The following is a 21,275-nucleotide window of genomic DNA, read 5'->3' on the forward strand; positions in this document are numbered from 1 at the left end:
GTAGTTTTAGCTACATGACTAGAAAGTTCTCAAGCCTAGGACTTTGCAACCATGTTTCAAGAAACATAGAAAGAATCATGGACAAAATACACCTAAAAGGAAAATTGAGATTCCTTTTCAAAAAGAAAAAGCTGAACAATACAGAAAAGGTATGGAAAAATGAACACAACAAACAAGGTAAAAAACTAATAGAAAATGGCAGTTTCAGCAAGACAAATGAAAAGACCAACTAATAATAATGTGCATCTTCTAGATAGCAATTTTTATGTGTGTTTGTTTTGTCTGCATGTATGCCTGTGTGAGGGTGTTGGATTCCTCTGGAACTGGAGTTACAGATGGTTGTGAGCTGCATGTGGGTAATGGGAAATGAACCCTGGTCCCCTGGAAGGACAGTCAGTGCTCTTAATCGCTGAGCCATCTCTCCAGCCCTCCGATAGCAATTTTAATTTTAGTTATTAATTACATGGTAACATAAACACAAAGTTATGTAACAGAAATTTTGATTGAGGGCAATTTGCTATTAATACCAAAAAATGCCAACTAATGATGGTAGTGGAAAGTGAGATATATATACATATATATAGATATACATATAAACATACACACATATATATGCAAATCACACCTTTGTGTCTCTACACACATACATTGAAATATTATTTAAAGCCATTATTTTGAAATTAAATCTATACACATGGACCAAAACAAAATAAGTTGTTAAAATAAAAAAAAAAAACCCATATTTCAAAACTTCAGGAAATGGTTATTATCTTACTATGTAAAGTAATTTTCAGATCATCCTCTCAAATCCTGGTGGCAGCCCAAGACAACAATGTATAACAATGACATTTCAGCCTTGGTCTAAGCTAACCCATGGGTGGTCTTCCCTTTGAGATCCTCCTACTCAACTCTCACTTTTCCTTAATAAATCTACATTTGCTCTGCTACAAAAACAAAATCCAAAACAAAAGTCACTCATGGATAATAGACTAGGGGAATAAGGTGGGTCTGTGGCAAAGCATTTTGCTACCATGTATGCGAGCCTGGCTTTAACCCTCAGTAGTATAAACAGCCCAAGTTAGGCACAACTAAATATGCCACTAATATCCCAGATGCCTGTACAAATGAATGTGTGTAAGCACAGTTGAGTATGGTGGTGCACACCTTTAATCTAAGCACTTGGGAGGCAGAGGCAGGTAAATCTCTGTGAGTTCAAGGCCAGCCTACTCAACAGAGCAAGTTCTAGGTCATCCAGATTTACATAGTAAGACTCTGCCTCAAAAACAAGAAAGAAAGGCTCAAAAACAAGAAAGAATAAAAAAGGTTAATAGTTCAAACAAGTATAAAAGAAGTCTCTATTAAGGAGATGGCAAAGGAAAAACCATACCACAAAAGAAAACAAAAACCAGGCAGTGGAAGCAGCGATTATGAAGGTTAAGTAGTTGCAACTAAATAAGAGAACTAGGCAAAGGAAGAAAATATGTATGCTTAAACCACATTTTACTGTACATTTAGAAATAACCACCTTTAGAACCCCTGCCCAAGTTACTGATAATAGGAAGACAGTATTTTAAATGTACTAAAAAATAGCTATTAATAGGAGGAAGAGGGCTGAAAGATAAAAAACTGAAAGGTATGCACAAACCTTGTACAACAGAAAATTTCTGTTAATAAGCACAGCATGTATTCTCTATGCTCTGTCTCACCATGAGGCTTAACTAGTGAATAATTCCACATCCAAAGCATTCATATAAAGTTAGGAGATAGGGATTTAATAGTTACCACTACACTAAGAATTCTCACATTTTAAACTAAAACTTACAGCTAAAACAGGGGGAAAAAACTTTTATGTGGAAAAGTTAATTTTCCTGTAACTCAAAATCTACATTTTGTGAACTTAATATAAATGCACCAACATTTTAGGACCTGGTAAAACTTAACTGCTGAAAATGCTTTAATAATTTTATTTGTAAAAATGAAAATCTAAGTTTCTTCTTTACAAGCATATAGTCGAAAAGATTCATAAGATAAAATTGTATTACTTCTTAAAATTCATACAAACACTTTCTTACCTGTTCCAAATCCTGTACCAAGTCCAGTTCCCAGAGTCCCAGGTGCAGGCTTACTTCCAAAAATACTATTCCCACTGTTATTTGTGCCAAAACCTAAGGAGGAAAAAGAATGAGTAGATTATAGTTTTAAAACAATTCTCAATTTTCTCTAAAAGGGAATATTAACAAAAAGACAACTGATCTTAGGTTTTATATCCTTAAATTATTAATACTAATACTTATGAATTGCAAATTACCAGTTACTATAACTTGTTAAAAAATTTACAGTTGCAAACAAGTCTTTATATTTACTTAACTGCTTGGAATAGGGTAATATCCAATAGCAAAGCAAAGTACACATCTTCACGTTTGAACTTTGTCAGGCTGAGTCAACACATGGTTCAGGCTTACAAACACAAAACTTTATTCCCTCAAACTTTCACTAAAAAAATGAAACTGTCAACAAAGTTTACTGAATCTAAAGGAATAGAAAACCCTAAAAATCTCTATAGCAACACAAAAAAACCCTGTCTAGAACCTTCCCCTTATGCGTCCCAAATCTCGATAGCAACTTTTGTTTTAAACTAATAACGGATCTGACACAGACAGTAATGTGTGGCAGGTTATGTGAGGTTCTTTTACAATGTCACAATCAGTTAATTCATACAAACAAAAACGGCTCAACTAGCTACTTTTGGGGATAGGAGAGCTTTTTAATGAAGGTTTCATAGAACTCGAGCCAGCTGCCAAATAGCTAGGCACTAATAAGGGCTTTTATTATCTCTCTACTATCAAGTGTTGGGGTCACAGGTATGCTCCACCATTACTGTCTCTACACTATAAAGAAAAAAGTGACCAAGGCAAGAGATGGCTCAGTGGTTAAAGCCAATGACTGCTCACTCTTCCAGAGGACCTGGGTTCAATTCCCAGTACCCACATGGTGGCTCACAACTGTAACTCCAAGATCTGATATTCTCACAGACATACTTTCAGGCAAAACACCTATGTACATAAAAGTAAATAAATTAAAAAAAAACAAACCTATAACCTATGAACAGCCTATCAAGAGTGCAACCATTTCTTCCTTTGTTACTCTCCTTCACTCTAACTTGCAATTTGAGAAAATCTTGTTAACTCCCCTTTGAAAATCTACAAGTATAAAGTTATCAATATTCTATTACTATTTCCTTTTCATTGTTAAGGTAACAAAATTCTAGAATTCCTTTTGAAAACAAATCATGAATACATCATTAATCTCTAATGCTAAGAAATAATCATAGGAAGGAAAATTCTTGGGGTTTATTTTTGTTTTTTGTTTTTCTGAGACAGGGTTTCTCCATGAAGCCCTGGTTGTCCTAGAATTCATGGGCTGGCTTTGAACTCATAGAGATTCTCTAGCTTCTGTCCTACCCAGTTCCTGGATTAAAGGGATTAAAGATCTATGACATCACCATGGGGTACAATCTTGGTCTTAAGACAAATGCACTTAAAAACTATCTTGAAAGTTCAATGTGAGGGCTTGTGTTATCAGTTTGCAATTGAAGGTCTTGGAAAGCTGAAGCCATTCATTAGACAGCAAGACTGAAGAAGGAAGGAAGGAAAAAAAGGTAAAGTTAGTTAGCAGTGTCACTAAGGGGACTGTAAATATGTCAGGATCAAGCCAGTTATTACCAATAAAAAAAAGGCCATAAAGCCAAAGGAGATAAAGACTGAAACCAAGCCTATTTGGGTCATTTTAAAATCTAAGCATGTAATCTGACTCAATCATATCAAGTGAGTCACGGGTTTAAAAGTTTTCTCTTAGCCGGGTGGTGGTGGCGCACGCCTTTAATCTCAGTACCTGGAAGGCAGAGGCAGGTGGATCTCTGTGAGTTCGAGACCAGCCTGGTCTACAAAAGCTAGTTCCAGGACAGGCTCTAAAACTACAGAGAAACCATGTCTCGAAGGAAAACAAAAAAGTTTTTTTAATTGCTTTATATAATACACTTATATATACACATACACAGTTTTGTCAACTCAAACACAACCAACTTTCCTTTCAAAAAAATGAAAAGAAAGTACTTAAAGATGCTCCTTTTCTTTAACTCAAATTTAAGAAAAAGGATCACAGTCTTGTACCAGAAAACAAGCTATTTAGGGCCAACCTCAAACCCACAGGAGAGATCTAAGTGCCAACTTTACACTGTTTATACCACACATTTCCTCCATTCTTGCTGACTCTGTTACTTCAAAACAATTCTACAAAATAAAGATAATCCAAATTCAACATATAGCTAGCTAGTGAGGCAAGCCAGGTAAAGATGAGAATGTTCACAATGAAATCAGTGAGCATGAGTATAAATACAATCTTACGACTAAAAAAACCTACCAAGGATTCAGGTGTGGTGGCACACATCTTTAATCCTAGGACTTTGGAAGGAAAAAAGTCCTAGGATTTTTTTTTTGAGGCCAGCCTGGTTTAGCGTATAGTCTATACAACAAACCGTTGGCCAAGCAGGTCGGCATAATAATTCTGTCTTTGCCAGGCAGTGGGGGTGCCCACCTTTAATTCCAAATTTAGAAGGCCAGGGTAGGGGTATCTCTTTGAGTTCCAGGCCAGCCTGGTCTACAGAGCTAGTTCTAGGACAGACAGGACTACACAGAGAAACCCTGTCTTTAAAACAAACAAACAAACAACAAAAACAAAACAAAAAGAGTGTCTTGAAACAAAAATACTGCAAAATATCAGCAATCTGTACAATAACCAAAAAAAAAAGAGAGACCACAAAAGAAAACATTTAGTTCTGAACATGACCTATATCACAAATAAAGCTTTTTATTAAATAAATGTATTATCAAAGGAAGTGAAAACTGGCCCTTAGGAGAAGAATCTTAACTGTGGATGGTCTTCCAAAGGGACATTTAAAAAGAGATACACAGGACTGAGTCCAGAGCAGGGCTGAGAAAACAAGCTCCACAGAAGCGGGAGCAGAGCAGGACTGAGGCAGCCAAGAGGCCAGAGCAGACCTGAGACACGGAACTCCACAGGAGCAGGTACAGAAGAGCAACAGCTGAGCGAGTGGGCCAGAGCCAGAGACCGCTGCGGGTCCGGGCATGAATCTGGGACCTCTGAGGGAGTAGGCCTGAGCCCGGACCTCTTAAGAAAATGCTGAACATCCTTAGCAGAGAAATGCAAATCGAAACAACTCTGAGATTCCATCTTACACCTGTAAGAATGGCCCAAGATCAAAAACACTGATGACAACATATGCTGGAGAGGTTGTGGGAAAAAGGGAACACTCCTACATTGCTGGTAGGAGTGCCTACTGAAATAGCCCCTTTGGATATCAGTATGGCAACTTCTCAGAAAATTAGGACCCTCAAGACCCAGCAATACCACTTTTGGTTATATATCCTAAGAATACTCAATCGTGCCACAAGGACATGTGCTCAACTGTGTTCATAACAGCATTGTCTGTCATAGCCAGAAAGAACCTAGAAACAACCTAAATGCCCCTTGACCAAAGAATGGATTGAAAAAATGTGGAACATTTGCACAATGGAGTACTACACAGCAGAAAAAAATAACGACAGCTTGAATTTTGCAGCCAGATAAATGGAGCTAGAAAACACTGTTTTGAGTGAGGTAACCCAGACCCAGAAAGACAATTATCACATATACTCACACATAAGTGTTTTTTAAACATAAAGCAAAGAAAACTAGTCCACAAATCAGAATCCCAGAGAACCTAGACAACAATGAGGACCCTAAGAGAGACATACATAGATCTAATCTATATAGAAGTAGATTAGAAAAAAAAAGTAGAAAAAGACAAGATCTTCTGAGTAAATTGGGAGCATGGGGACCTTTGGGAAGGGTTGAACAGGAGGGGAGAGGTAGTTAGAGGAGCAGAGAAAAATGTAGAGCTCAATAAAAATCAAAAAAAAAAAACATACACAGACTCCAACACGTACTAAATGTATCTCAGCTGGTAAGTTGAGCTTGGTGGTGTGCACCTGTAGTCTTAACTACCTGGGAGGCTGAGGCAAGAGGACTCAGTGGGCAACATGGCAAGAACTCACCTCAACAGGGCATTAAGGAACACATTGTTGAAAATAAAATTTGGTCCACAACTGGCTGTGGTGGCACACGCCTCTAATCCCAATACTCAGGAGGCAGAGAAAGGTGAACTTCTAATTGAAGCCAACCTAGTCTATATAGCCATGATTACACAAAGAACTTGTCTCTAAAATGCAAAAAGAAGCCGGGAGGTGGTGGCGCACACCTTTAATCCCAGCACTAGGGAGGCAGAGGCAGCCGGATCTCAGTGACTTCGGGGCCAGACTGGTCTACAAGACCTAGTTTCAGGACAGGATCCAAAGCTACAGAGAAACCAGGTCTTGGAAAAAAGAAAAAAGAGAAAGAGACATAAGGCCTTCATAGCTTCTTGGAAAAGGGGGCAGCGATAATGATCTTTTTAAAAAAGGGAGGGAGCCTGGCGATGGTGGCGCACGCCTTTAATCCCAGCACTTGGGAGGCAGAAGCAGGTGGATCTCTGTGAGTTCAAGACCAGCCTGGTCTACAAAGCTAGTTCCAGGACAGGCTCCAAAGCCATAGAGAAACCCTGTCTCGAAAAACAAAAACAATATATATATATATATATATATATATATATGGGAGGGAAGGTCACAGAGAAACACTGACGTTTTTTTACCCCATTGGTTTTAAGGACAGAAAACAAATACAGAAGCCACACTCTAAACAGGTCCACTACCTCAAAGCTTTTCTTTCAAAAGGAATTGTGTGGAATTACAGTTAATACTAGCAACGAGTGAACAACCTGAGTAAAAAGAGTTACAAACATCAAGTATCTGAGTCTAAAAACAGGCACGCACATCTTACATGAATTCTTCAGTTTACACTTTTGTGAATACACTAACCTTTAGATATGTGCTTAAAATAGTCTTTTCTTAGTAGATTACAAGAACATATAAAACTCACTGAATATGCTGAGAATTTGGTAGAGAGCTTGTCTAGACTACAAGGCCCTGTATTCTATCTACCCAAATGAAAAACAAAGAAAAACAAAAAGACACAAGAGCTCTCTGAAGAAAATTCTAACTACCAGACCACTGCCAATTGCAGCATTTTGCACACAACTTCCCAGAAAAATCAAGCAGTACTTTATGAGGACTATGGCAAGCAAAATGTTCAACAAATATCTGAACTTGTCATTAAAATTAACTTTGTACACCTTAAACTATGCTGAATGCCTGAAAATATAATCATGTATGGATAAAGCTAAAACATGATGCTTCATTTAAACTGGTTTAAATATTTCTAACATACCCAAAAAGATTAAAGTTTCTTTTTAAAACAATTTGCTAAATCTTATTTCTATTTTCATTTTTAAGCAAGAAAGAGGCACTCAAAACCTAAGAATAATTTTGTTGTTGCTCTTTTTGAAACAAGTCTCATTCTGTGCCTTAGGATGGTCTAGCCATTCTTTCTGCTCCATGTAGTTCTGGTGTTACAGGCATGGTGTTACACTCCAAACTGCCAGAGTCATCCTCCAACTCAGCAAAGCTTTGACTTTCACAAAGAAATCACCAATCTCTGTTTGCACACTACTCTCCCACCTTTGAAACCTACCTGAACAAAACAGTTCCTTCGGACAAATGAGGCTCACATACACTTTTTCAGCTACTAGTGAAGTAATCCAGACAAAATGAAAACCACTTTGTCTATACTAAATATCTCCTATCATGTACCATGATGTGAGACCATCTTTCCTTCTGCTTACCTGAGAATTTTTAAACATTTCCAATCATATGAGTCAGGAGAATGATGTGTGGTATAGTCAGTGTAACTTTAAGAGAGCCAAACCTGCATTTTATATGTACCAAAATTGGAAGTGTTTGTATTGGTTCCTAAAGTCAGGGTTGGTTTGTTACCGAAGAGCCCGCCACTCGTTGTACCAAAGGAAGGAGCACTGGTTGTGCTGGTTCCAAAAGTTGTAAGCTTGTTATTGCCAAACAGGGTCTAAAAAGAAAATAATGCAGAAAAATTAAAATAATACAAAGATATAACAAAGCAAATCTAAGCAGGCTAAAGAGATAGCTAAACAATTAAGAGCAGGTACTGTTCTTACCAGAGAACCTGAGCTTGATTCCCAGCACCCACATCAGATGGCTAAAACTACCTGTCACTCTATCAGGTGGCTCAAAACTGCCTGTAATCTAGTTTCACGAGATCCTATACTTCTGACCTCCACAGGTAACTCATTCAGATGTCATACCCACATGCCAACACACAATACACATAATTTACAGTAATGAGAGAAAGAATGCAAATGAGTTACTCTAATTATGTGTATAAAGGAAGAAAAAGTTTTAACTTATGAAAAGTTAAGACAGATAAAATCAGAAGATAATAATCTGAGCAGGATTATAAGCACAAGGCTGCTAACACAAAAAATTAACACCTTAGCAAACAGTATTTCAGTGAGTCAAAGAAAAAAATAACATGGCAATCAAATTTTTTCATTGGCCGGGTAGGGAAGTACAGGCCTGTGAAACCAGCATTTGGAAAACTGAGCCAGAAGGAAGACCAGGCTCCTTTAGGACACAAGAGAGAGGGAAAAGTAAAGAGGGAGAGAGAAAAAATGTAAAGAGAGGAAATACTTTGTAGTACTGGAAACTGAACCCAAAACCTTGAGTATGAACGCAGCATTCTAATACTGAGATACATCCTCATCCCCTAATTTGCTTGAGGCTGGCCTTGAACTCTCTGTAGCCAAGGCTGGACTCAAACTTTCAAGCTTGTCTCAGCTATGTCTGACAACTTATTCAATAAGGTAAATAACTGAGTTACACCTCCCACAGCATTAGAATCTCTGTAAGTCTAGCAACTTGATCAACTCCAAAAGCATTTAATTTCCAAATACCACACTAGTTTATCCCTCAAAACACAAAAAAGAAAACTAGAATTATCTGATTTGGGCTGGACATGTGGTATAAGCCTTCAATCTCAACACTTTTCAAGTAGGAGGAAGCAGATTGCTCTAAGTTTGAGGTCACCCTGATATTTTTTTTTTTTTTTGGTTTTTCAAGACAGGGTTTCTCTGTGGCTTTGTAGCCTGTCCTGGAATTAGCTCTGTAGACCAGGCTGGTCTCAAACTCACAGAGATCCGCCTGCCTCTGCCTCCCGAGTGCTGGGATTAAAGGCGTGCGCCACCATCGCCCGGCTCACCCTGATCTTTATAGGAAGGTTCATACTTGCCAGCACTACTTAGTAAATTCCGTCTCTAAAAATAAACAAACAAATGAATAAATAAATAAATAAATGTATCTGAAGCCGGGAGGTGGTCATGCATAGCTTTTAACACAAGATGCAAAGACAGGTGGATTTCAGTGAGTTCAAGGCCAGTCTGGTCTACAGATAGGAGTTCCAGGACAGGTTCCAAAGCTCCAGAGAAACTCCGTCATGAAAAAGCAAACAAAAAAACAAGAAAATCTGATTTAAATCATCTAAATGAAAAAGATATTAAGTATAAAACAAACACACAAAAAGACTTTATGTTGTACACAATAAAAACAAGCAGGGTGTGTTGGTGGCACAAGCCTTTACTCCCAGCATTCAAAAGACAGAGGCAGGTTAATCTTTATGAGTTCAAGGCCAGCCTGGTCTCCAGAGTGAATTTCAGGACAGTAAGAGTTACATGAAGAAACCCTGTCTCGGGAAAACAAAAACATAAAAAGAGCAGCTTTACTCCTTATTTAAAAATTAAAATTAAACTAGCAAACTATAACTATTTCTTTCTCTTTCCTTTTAATGTGTATGGATGTTTTGCCTACATATATGTCTGTGTACCATGTGTATCCCTACTGACTACAGAAGCCAGAAGCAAGATGCCACGTGGGTACTAGAAGTCATATCCAGGTCCTCAGTTAGAGCAGCCAGTGCTCTTAACCGCTGAGCCATCTATCTCTCCAGCAAGTAACAGTACTTTCAAAGAGAAGTAAAGCACACACCACTGAGACAAGACAGGAACTGAGGAGGCAGTCCTTAGTTGCTACAATGCTTTTCTGGAATGCATGAAGCCTACGGTTTTGACCCCAAAACTTCATGAAACCAGGTATGATGGCAAACATTTGCGATCCTAGCACCTGGGAACTGAAAACATGAAAACTAGTAGTTTAGGCAAACTACTCATGAGTAGTACATGCCTGAATCCTAGCACTAAAAAAGTAGCAGCAGGAGCTGTTCAAGGTTATCCTTGGCTACACAGAAGTTACAGCCACTCTGAGCTACTTGAGACCCTAAAAGAAAGACTAAGACATGAGTTGGCAAAACAGCTAGTAAGTAAAGGTCCTTGTCATCAAGCCTGACCTGATCTAAGTTTGATCCTTGGAACCCATACAGCAAGAGAGATTGGACTCCCAACAAGTAGTTTTTCACTCTCTCTCCCCTCTCCTTTCCCAAGCCCTTTTGGTTTTTCAAGACAGGGTTTCTCTATATAACAGCTCTGGTTGTCCTGGAACTCACTCTGCAGACCAGGATAGCCTCAAACTCAGAGATCCGCCTGCCTTTGCCTCCCAAGTGCTAGGATCAAAGGTGTTTGTTTGCTGCCACCACCGCAGCAAGAGCCATGTGTGCAATGTGGCTGAGGCATACGTACATAAAAAAATAAATTTAAAATTATAGAGGGAAAATGAAAAAAATTAGATATTAAATTCTTGGAAGACAATAATCTGTTTTATACATTCATTTAAAAATTTCAAATTACAGTCAACTGTCCAGACCTACCGAACCAACTGCACCAAATCCAGTACTGGGCTGCCCAAAGAGACCTGTTCCTGTTCCAAATGCTGTCCCAGTGCTGGTGTTTGTAGCCGTTCCAAAAAGACCTCCTGGCTGTGAGGCTTGGGTTACTCCAAATAGGCCCTGGAAAGGGTAATCTAGATTAAAATGAAGTTTGTAATAGCTTTCTTTAAAGTCTCAGATAAGTGGTTTATAAAAGCATGTGTGATAAACACAAAATTCTTGGACTATTTCTTTGCGACAACTCTGAGAAGCAAGAGAATAAGCTAACCTTCCCAAAACAGCATAAAGAGGTATTACTGTAAATTCATCTTCATAACCTAAATTCCTGTTTCCAGAATAATGAACTTCAGATGCTGGGCATGTACTAAGACTTTCTATGGATTCTTTTGCTCTAAGAGAGTCCAGGATAATCTAAGCTATATATCAAGACTATGCTATCAAAACAAGCAACAAAAAATCCAATTTTCTTCTAATGCTTTATAAACTGGACATAATTCATACCTATAATCCCATCATGTATGAGGCCAAAGGAAGAGGACCATGAGTTTCAGGTGAGCCTGAGCACAGTGAGACCCTGGGTCATAAACAAAACACAACCACAAGATTTGTAATTCTAAGTATTTTATCTACTTAGTAAACTCTGGCTATTAATGATAAGGGACTTTTTTAAAGATTTGTTTGTTTGTTTATTATGTATACAGTGTTCTGTCTGCATGTATGCTTGCACACCAGAAGAGGGCACCAGATCTCACTATAGATGGTAAGCCACTATGTGGTTGCTGGGAATTAAATTCAGGACCTCTGGAAGAGCGGACAGCCAGTGCTCTTAACCTCTGAGCCATTTCTCCAGCCCTATTAATAATATAAAGGATTTAACCTCATTCTTTTGCAAATGGATAATCAGTTGTAGTACTCTTGTTGAAAAATAAATCAGCTGTTTTTAAATGTGAGAATTGCTTTGATTATTTCAATTATATTCATACACCTAATTTAATTTTTGAGATTAATCTTATACACTCTAATTGGCCTTGAACTGGATGCATAATCAATGCTATCCTTGAACTCTGGATTTTCTTCCCAAGCACTGAGATTACAGGATGCCCAGTTCTATACTTTTGTCTTTATAATGTCAATAAGCAGTCTGTACTTACTATAGTTTTAACAATCTCATCCACATAGACAATATATTTCGATGATACATACACTCCCCTTTCTCATTATCTCCCTCTAACTCCTTCTGGAACAATCATTAATGTCACAAGCCTCAAGATAGCAACCTGCAGCCCACTAAGCTCTTAGTGATAAGAAAACTATGGTCAGAAAGAATAAATGACTCAGTCAACAAACCTTCAATAAGCAGAGTAAAGATCAAGACAAAATCTAGGTCTTCATTACTGACAGATTTCTTGTCCTCCCCAGCTCTAAAGAACTGCTGTGGAGATAACACTTACAAGCTGAACATGATTACTAGCCTATTACTTAGATTAACAGTAAGATCTGGCGTTAACAAAGGCCTTACCATAGTATTGGTGCTCGGCTGTCCAAGGGTACTAGTATTACCAAAGGAAAAGCCAGTATTCGGGGTGGTTGTAGCCTGGCCAAATGGTTTGCTGAAGAGACTGGTAGTCTGTTGATTCTGTTGGCCAAAGAGACCACCTGGATTTGTTCCAAATCCAGTTGTGCCTTTCAGGGAAAAAAAAGAAAAAAAAAAAACAAACAAACAAAAATAGAATAAAAAAAATGGAACTCTCAAACAAGTAATTCAGCAAAATCATCTGAGCTTTAATTATTGCTATCTAAATTAGTCTATATTCATTCCTTACCAAATAGCCTTCATTTTCTATCTTCAGTTGGCTCTACATCATATTATATTAAAACTTCCTTTCTATAATACCTCAATCAAGAATTCTAGTAAGTCTAAACCCAACTTTGTAAACCCAAATTTTCTTCTTTTTGATAAGGAAAAATAATCTATGTTTAAATTAATCTTGACAGAATGAGGCTTTTTCTTCATATCAATATATTCAGCCTAGTTGTTTATATACAGCACTGTGTTCATTGAGCGTAGTGGCAAACCCTTTTAATCCCAGCTCTCAGGAGACAGAGACACAGGCAGAGGCAATGTCTCTGTGATTTCAAGGCCAGTGTGGTCTACACAGTGAGTTCCAGGATAGCCAAGTATACAAAGAGAAACCTGTCTCCAAAAAAACTGAAAACAAAACAAAATGAATAAATCTGGCCAGGCGGTGGTGGCACACACCTTTAATCCCAGCACTCAGGAGGCAGAGGCAGATGGATCTCTGTGAGTTCGAGGCCAGCCTGGTCTACAGAGCTAGTTCCAGGACAGGCTCCAAAGCCACAGAGAAACCCTGTCTCGAAAAACCAAAAAATAAATAGATAGATAGGTAGATAGATATAGATAAATAGATAAATCTGCTAAGTCAGAAATACTAAGGTTGGAAAGAATGTTAGATGTAAATTAGACAAATACAATATTTGTGTATACTTATCTGTAGAAAGCTATGGAAACCTAACTTTTATTTGTTTTTACAGAGATAAACTTGTGGCTAAGGGAGAAATCCAAGCAAGAAGAGATCTGTGGTTTGTTTTAGTTCTTAACAGGGTGGCCTCATCCTTGGCTATGTAGCTAAGGATAATCTTGAATTCTTGATCTTTACCTCCTAAATTATGTAATTAACAAGCATGAACTACCCAAACAGCTACAATATAAGCTTTGTATTGTAACTTTTGCAAAAGTAGTTATTTTTATCAAGTAACTTAGTCATTACCCTAAATTCTTTCACATCTACTGAATCAATCCAGTTCCCTAATCAGGGTTTAGAAACTGACTCATGGACTGCTGGGGACTGAAAACAGGGTCTATATATGTTTGAGATACACTACCGGTGCCAGCCCTTTCATGTTCAAAGTACTACAGCTTTTTGCTTTTTTGTTTTTCGAGACAGGATTCCTGTGTGGGCCCAGCTGTCCCAGAACTTGCTCTATAAACCAGCTTGACCTAGAACTCAGGGCTCTCTGCCTCAGTCTCTAAGTGTGGGGACCACAGGTGGGTACCACGTGCCCAGCACTTGATGTACTACTTCTCAACATAGCAGCAGTCCTCAGAATGATCCCCCATGCACAATCAAAATAAACCTTTAAATCAAAATAAACCTTTAATGTTTCCCAAGCAAATAAAAAATCATGTCTTATAGGATGAGGCACACAAGCCTACAAGTCCAGCACTTGGGAGGCAGAGGTAGGAATGCCTTAAATCCAAGGCTACTTTGGCCTATGGAGCAAGTTCCAGGCCAGCCAAGTTTACATAGCAAGACTGTCTCAAAAAAGCCAAGCTCTGATCCACTCACATAGCCCTACTGTGTACCTAGAATTCTACAACCCTCTCACCTCTTTGGTAAAAACTTTGAGTTTTGCTGGGCTTGGTAGCTCATACCTGTAATCCCAGTCATCTGAAGGGCTGAAGCAGAAGGGCTTCGAGGTCAACTTAAGTTAGAGTGAGACCCTGCTGCAAAAGAAGCCTCTAAAACCTGAGTTTTGAGGCTCATAGCTTCAAGTTAGATTTTTTCCTAAAAATACATACAACCAGTTCTTTTACCTTTTTTAGGTAGGTTATTAGTCAAATATCACCTACTGAAATAAGGATTCCTTAGCCACTTTCATTTTCTTTGTTTGCTTGTTTTTCTGTGTAGCTTTGGAGTCTGTCCTGGAACTCACTCTGTAGACCAGAATGCCTCTGCCTCTTGAGTGCTGGGATTAAAGGTATAAACCACTGCCCAGTGCCATCTTCACTTTTAACTGTCTCTCCCTACTCATAATTATCTCTATTTTTTTCCATGACTAATGAAGTGAGTCATGATTTACTTCTATTTGACCATTCTTTTTTATGATACAATAAAGTGCTTACTAGTTCCAAAGGCAGTTTTATTCTGACCATATGAAAAGCCTGAATTAGTGGTGGAGGAGCTGAAGAGTCCTGTTGCACTGGAAGTTGCTGGAGAAGACCCAAATAAGCCAGTTGTGGTACCTGCTCCCACTTGGTTCTGTGGGCCTTTCCGGTTAGCCTGATAATCCTCCAAACGAAGTTCCTGAAGGATAAAACACCAAACTTAACATATGGCAAAAAAATTAACTTAGAAGAGACTGTACAACATTCTGTTACAGAGTAACATCACTGATAAAGGGTAATATTTAAGTACAAAGTATGTATCCATTTATATAAAACTCAAAGATCAGCAAAAATTGGGCAATCAAGATAGCAATTAAGGGCCAGGCAGCAGTGGTACACACCTTTAATCCCAGCACTTGGGGGCAGAGGCAAGCGGATCTCTGTGAGTTCAAGACCAGCTTAGTCTACAAGAGCTAGTTCCAGGACAGGCTCCAAAGCTACAGAGAAACCCTGTCTTGAAAAACCAAAAGAGTATTATGATGAGGGGGAGAAACAAGGGTACTGAGATGTTAGCTACTGCTTCTTTTGCTATTCATTGTTTTTATTTCTATGCTGTCACTTGATCCTTCCACTTAATAAAAATCTTATTAAGCCAGATAATTAGGATTTTGAATAAATTAACTAAAAACTCAGGTATGTACACACATGTATTCTCACTGCAATGTAAATATCTAACCAGGCCAGGCGGTGGTGGCACTGCCTTTAATCCCAGTACTCAGGAAGCAGAGACAGGCAGATCTGAGAGTTCAAGGCCAGCCCGGTCAACAGAGAGAGTCCAAAGCCTGTCTCGAAAAACCAAAAGGAACAACAACAACAACAACAAAAATTTAACCAGAATCGAATACAAGACAGAAGACCTGTATATAGGCAGAGAATATCTGAGCCTAAAATAAAAATATTCATAATAATACATAATCTTGAAAAATACCTTGATTAATGAAAAGCTTTTACTCACAATCAATTTGAACCACATAAATCTTAAAAACAATCACATATATTTGAAGTTTTTTTATATATATTATCAAAGTATTAAGCTCATTTTTTTGTACTTCATTTTACTGACCTCTAGTGACTTGCTTTCATATTCTTTCATAGCAGTAATACACTGGTGCTTGGTACTGATGTTAGTGCTAACTCCAGCTTTGACCATAGTATCTGTACCAGTGGGAGGCTGCAAAGGAAGACAAAGAACATTTCTAAGTTCAAGCTTTTTTCTCTAAGTCCAAGTTTCTAAACCCAACTCTCACAGACACATTTTTTTACACCCATTGAACTTTAAAACAGTACCCTATTTCTTTTTATGTAACAAGACAGGGCCAAGGGCTGGATACTCTCAGTGGTGAATGCCTGCCTAACATTCACAAAGGCTTGGGTTTAATTAAATCCCCATGAAACATGTCTGCCCATCCACTTAAAAAACACTATTTAGGAGGGCATGATGGTCCATACCTACTACCCCAGAACTCCAGAGGAAGCCGTGAATACTAAACCAACCTGGGTGGGCTAGACAGTGAGATCTTGTCTTAAGCAAACTAAAAGATGGAGCTAGGCACAGTGGCACAAACCTATAGTCTGAAATATTTTGAAAGTTGAAGCAGGATCATTTGAGACCAGGAATTCAAGACCAGCCTGGGCATGACAGTAAGACCCTCATAGCAAAACCAAATTGTTTTCAAGGATGCTTGATTAAAATATAGGGCAACATTTCTGATCTTACCCCTACATCACAGTTATCTGAATAAATTAATCTTCATTTTTAAATATTAATTTTAATATTTTAATTATGTTTAATTATGTATTTTAATTATGTTTCGCTGTGTGTCTACATGTAGATATGTACATGTGAGTGCATAGAGGCCAGAGACATTGTTAAGAGTAACAGACGGTGCTAAGCCAATCGATACAGGTACTGGAAACTCCCCAATTCCAGTCCTCTGGAAGAATATCAAGTACTCTTAACTACTAAGCCATCTCTCCAGTCCTGAATAAATCAATCTTGGTAACAAATTTACCACAAACTTAAGTATTAGTCTCTCAACTCAATATCCAATTACATGGCAAAATACAGGTAATATATTTTTATAGATGGTTTTGCCCAATTTACCCCCCAAAAAGTATATATACTTAAATCTTTAAGCAGTATCATCTGTCCTTCAATTTCTCCTTTTTATTTTTCATTCATTTATTAATTCATTTAGAGACAGGGTCTCTATGTAACTCTGGCTGTCCTGGAACTCTATGTTAACCAGACTGGACTTGAACTCGAGACAACTCTACCTCCTGAGTGCTAGGATTAATGGTGTGAGTCACTACACCCAGCTTTATTTTCTGCCACAATGTTCTACATTGTCCACACATGCCTTTTAAATCCATGGTTCAATTCCAAGGCCCATAGCTCACTGCCTCTCCCATCCACTGTACTGTCCCATTTTTCCATTCCATCCAAGGATTTATTGTTTCATAGATAAAGACTATTGACAGGCTGTTCTATATATCTCTACAAAGAAGTCTTACTTTCAGTAGTTTTTCTGTGGTCTGTCCATTATCCTTTATTTCTTATAAACAGATGACTACTCTAATTCTGCTTTAGAACAGAAAATATTGGCAGACACTTGTTAACCTAGCACTAAAAAGTCAAAGCAAGATCGCAGAGTTCAAGGCAAGTCTGAGCTAGTTAGGACAAAGTCAGCCTGGATTACACAACAAGACCTTGCCTCAGAAATTCTGCTTTGTATGTGCTACCATAATCAACACTGAACACAAAGTTGACTAAAGTGAGCATAATTCTAATATACATCATGACACAGATGATGGTTCACACTGAAGATGAATTTCAGCTCACTGGTATACTGCTTATTTACCACGCATGAGACTTTGGCTTAATGCTCACCATGACAACAAAAAGGGAAAATTAGATTTTGTTTGTTATTTTTTTAAAACTGGGTTTCTCTGTTTCCCGGTTGTCCTGGAACTCACTTTGTAGAATAACCTAGACTCGAACTCACAGAGATACACCTGCATCTGCCTCCCAAGTGTTGGGAATAAAGGTGTGTGCCACCGTGACTGGCTGGAAAATTAAATTCATGTATTCTTGTATACTATAAAATCATCATGTATACCATTTCTTGTATACTATGAAATCATCATGAATAATATTTTTACTATTTATTATATAGAGAAATCCTATCTCAAAAAACCAAATAGACAAAACAAACCTAGTATCGAGACAGGGTCTTACCATACAACCCTAGCAAGTCTAGAATTTGCTATGTAGACCAGGCTGGCCTCAAATTCACAGAGCTATGCCTGCCTTTTTCTCCTAAGTTCTGTTATTTTAAAGGCATTTGCCACTATGGCCAGGGGAACGGAGAGATGGCTCTGGAAAACCAAACAAGAGTACTTGCTACTCTTGTCAAGCAACCAAATTCCTCTTTATTAGGTAATTCCACCAGAAAACACAGACTTCATGTATTTATTCTGGTGTTTTGAGGCATGGTTTCTCTGTATAACAGCTCTGACTATCCTAGAACTCACTTTGTAGACCAGGCTGGCCTCGAATTTAGAGATCTACCTGTCTCTAAAGTTGAACAGAAAACCCACTGATGGCTGCACAAGGAGCTTGCCCAAATCATGCAGCATGAACCTCACTGATCTTTGTCTTTTATGCACAAAACAACAACCTGGTTAACACACTCCAGCTAGCAAGAACAATTATCAAGAAATAAAAACTACAGAAGCAAGCAAAAATAAAAAAAATAAAAAAAAAAATGAAGGTTAGTATATTTAAGAATTTTCCTGGATCCTAATCTTTGATGGATTAGGTCTTTGTTTCCATTTCTGACCAATGTGGGATCTATGTGTTGGGTTCTGGGTCAGAATAGTGCCTCGAAAGTGCTATTAATTATGTCAAGGTCTTGGTGCCTATTACACCAGCACCAGATGGAGGTTTGCAACCATCTGTTATTGCAATTCCAAGAGATCATGATCTCCTGGGTACTGGCATGCACATGGCGTACATTCACATATTTAACAAATATTCATATACACAAAATAAAAATAAATAAATCTTATTTTTTAAAAAAGCCAAACTATGATATATATTACTGGAGATAGGAGCAATCTGACAATACAGTCTACAAAGAAATACACAAATAGGAAAAAAAACATTCTAGAAGAAAATACGTACATTAAATTTAATGGTAGTTCCTGTAGGTGCTGCTGTAAAACTACTTGGCCCAAAGAGGGAGCCAGATGTGCTACCAAAAGGGTTAGAGGTGGTGTTTGTAGTTCCAAAGAGTCCTCCACTGCTAGTACTTGCTCCAAAATCTATAAATTAGAAAGAAACAATCTTTAACACACCTTGGAAGTAAGGCAGAGTAATGGCAGCTGCACTTTCATACTGTCAAATATTCTTTATTTCTCCTGAACAAATTCATTTAAGCAATGTCTCATACCAACACTTGCTTCCAGGCTACAACTTTTCAAGATAAACTAATCCAAACCCAGGATTTAGATACATATGCAGGAAGTTCGTATAAAGACAAGACAAAAAAAGAAATTATTTTATCTCGTTTCTCCTTTTCTTACTAAGAATGATTGCTGAATAAAACTGTATTTCTAAAAACATCTCATAACAGACATTACAGCACAGTATGTTTGTTTAGCTATAATTCATACACCCATATATTATGAGAATATTTTGAACATATGTCCTATAGAAGCAATCATAGACAGGTTAACATAAAATATGACTCCCCTAAAGAAATGTTAAATCAGAGGGCATTATTGGTTCTTTTACAGAAACTAATTCAGAAGCAGAAGAACTTGGGAGGCTACATCAGAAATGCTTCCAGTTCAACACCAGCTTGGGCTAGTTACACACTGAGTTCCAGACTAGCCCAGGCTACAGAGTGAGAAGACACTTGTTTCAAAATGCAAAAAGAAACTAAATAGAAATAGCAGACTACCTAGCAGGGCATACTGGCCCATGCCTTTAATCTCAGAAGGGAGACAGAGGCACGTGGATTTCTGTTTGAGGCCAGCCTGGTCTACATAGTGAGTTTCATGTCAGCTAGAGCTACAATGTGAGAACCTGTTTTAAAGAAATTAAAAGAAAAGAAATTAAAGTACCTTTCTTTTTTTTTCTAATGATTTCTTTCTCTATTTTATGTCCATTGGTGTTTTGCCTGCATGTATGTCTGGGTAAGACTGTTGTTGGCTCCACTAGAACTGGAGTTACACAGTTGTGAGCTGCCATGTTGATGCTGGCAACTGAACCTGGGTTCTCTGTAAGAGTAGTCAATGCTCTTTCTCCAGCCCCAAGACTGTTTCTTAAAATATGAAGTCATACAGTGCCAGAAATGTCAGTAAACAAGAAAAATTTATCTGCCAGTATTTAACATTAAGTGATAGCTAATAACCATTATGATCAATTTGACTTCTCATTGGCAAAAAAAAAACTATCATTTCTAACTAACTCTGACTCTAAATATATAGTTTAAAGTTAGTGGTTAGTTAGCCACTCAGGCTCTTGTACCATAAACAGCATCATCTCATAGGGCACATTAGTGGTTGCCTTAAAGTACTCAATAAAAACATACTTCCTGGTCACATGGACTTAAAGAGTTAAAAAACATCTGCCAAGGCCGGGAGGTGGTGGCGCATGCCTTTAATCCCAGCAGAGGCAGAGGCAGGCGGATCTCTGTGAGTTCGAGACCAGCCTGGTCTACAAGAGCTAGTTCCAGGACAGGCTCCAAAAACCACAGGGAAACCCTGTCTCGAAAAAACCAAAAACCAAAAAAACATCTGCCATGAGCAAGAATGGAGAGGTAATCAAAGCATATAGTGTTTCTCATTCCTAGTGCTCCAGTCTCTTTATTATAAATTTGAGGCACAGGTAAGGAAGGACAGAGTTGTCTTTATAGTACAACACTATTGACCATAACACATTCTTGACATCCTGTCATCATAACTTCAATGATACTACCTAGAACTGGCTTTTCCTTATGTCTGGGTGTTCAATATCAGACCCCCCCCCCCACACCCTCTGTTGTTTTTTGAGACACAGTTTCTGTACGTATTCCTGGCTCTCCTGGAACTCACTTTGTAGACCAGGCTGGCCTTGAACTCTTGATATTCTATGTCAGGCTTCTCTTTCTCTCTGCATCCATTATAAATACTGGTGCTTTAAGTCCCCTGTCCTTTAAGAGATATATTTACACTGGGCAGTGGTGGTGCAGCCTTTAATCCCAGCCAGCACTTGGGAAGCAGAGGCAGGCAGATCTCAGTGAATTCAAGGCCAGCCTGGTCTATAAATCAAGTTCCAGGAAACCCAGGACTGTTATACAGATAAACCCTGTCTAGAAAAAAAAAAAAAAAAAAAGGAGTGAGATATTTACTCCCATCTTTTCTTGCCTACAAAACTCAATACATTTTCAGGTTCTCCCATTTT

General features: G+C 38.2%; 1 protein-coding gene across 7 annotated transcripts in view; it reads right to left on the reverse strand.

Moving 5' to 3' along the window:
* Nup98 (nucleoporin 98 and 96 precursor) overlaps nt 1-21,275 on the reverse strand; it is a 95,237-nt gene that overhangs the window by 58,183 nt on the left and 15,779 nt on the right. For 3 of the 7 annotated variants that reach the window (XM_041675972.1, XM_041675967.1, XM_041675968.1), the window contains exons 5-11: nt 19,011-19,150; nt 15,888-15,995; nt 14,783-14,963; nt 12,377-12,540; nt 10,840-10,977; nt 7,935-8,073; nt 2,073-2,165 (exon numbers count right to left, since the gene is read on the reverse strand). In XM_041675972.1, the coding sequence (XP_041531906.1) occupies nt 2,073-2,165; nt 7,935-8,073; nt 10,840-10,977; nt 12,377-12,540; nt 14,783-14,963; nt 15,888-15,995; nt 19,011-19,150 (963 nt within the window). The remainder of the gene's footprint in view (nt 1-2,072; nt 2,166-7,934; nt 8,074-10,839; nt 10,978-12,376; nt 12,541-14,782; nt 14,964-15,887; nt 15,996-19,010; nt 19,151-21,275) is intronic. The other 4 variants (XM_041675973.1, XM_041675969.1, XM_041675971.1 and 1 more) reach the window with 3 other exon arrangements.

Source organism: Microtus oregoni, unplaced genomic scaffold (assembly GCF_018167655.1).
Source record: "Microtus oregoni isolate MIOR12 unplaced genomic scaffold, Mior012 000027F_ref0000203, whole genome shotgun sequence".
NCBI lineage: Eukaryota > Metazoa > Chordata > Mammalia > Rodentia > Cricetidae > Microtus > Microtus oregoni.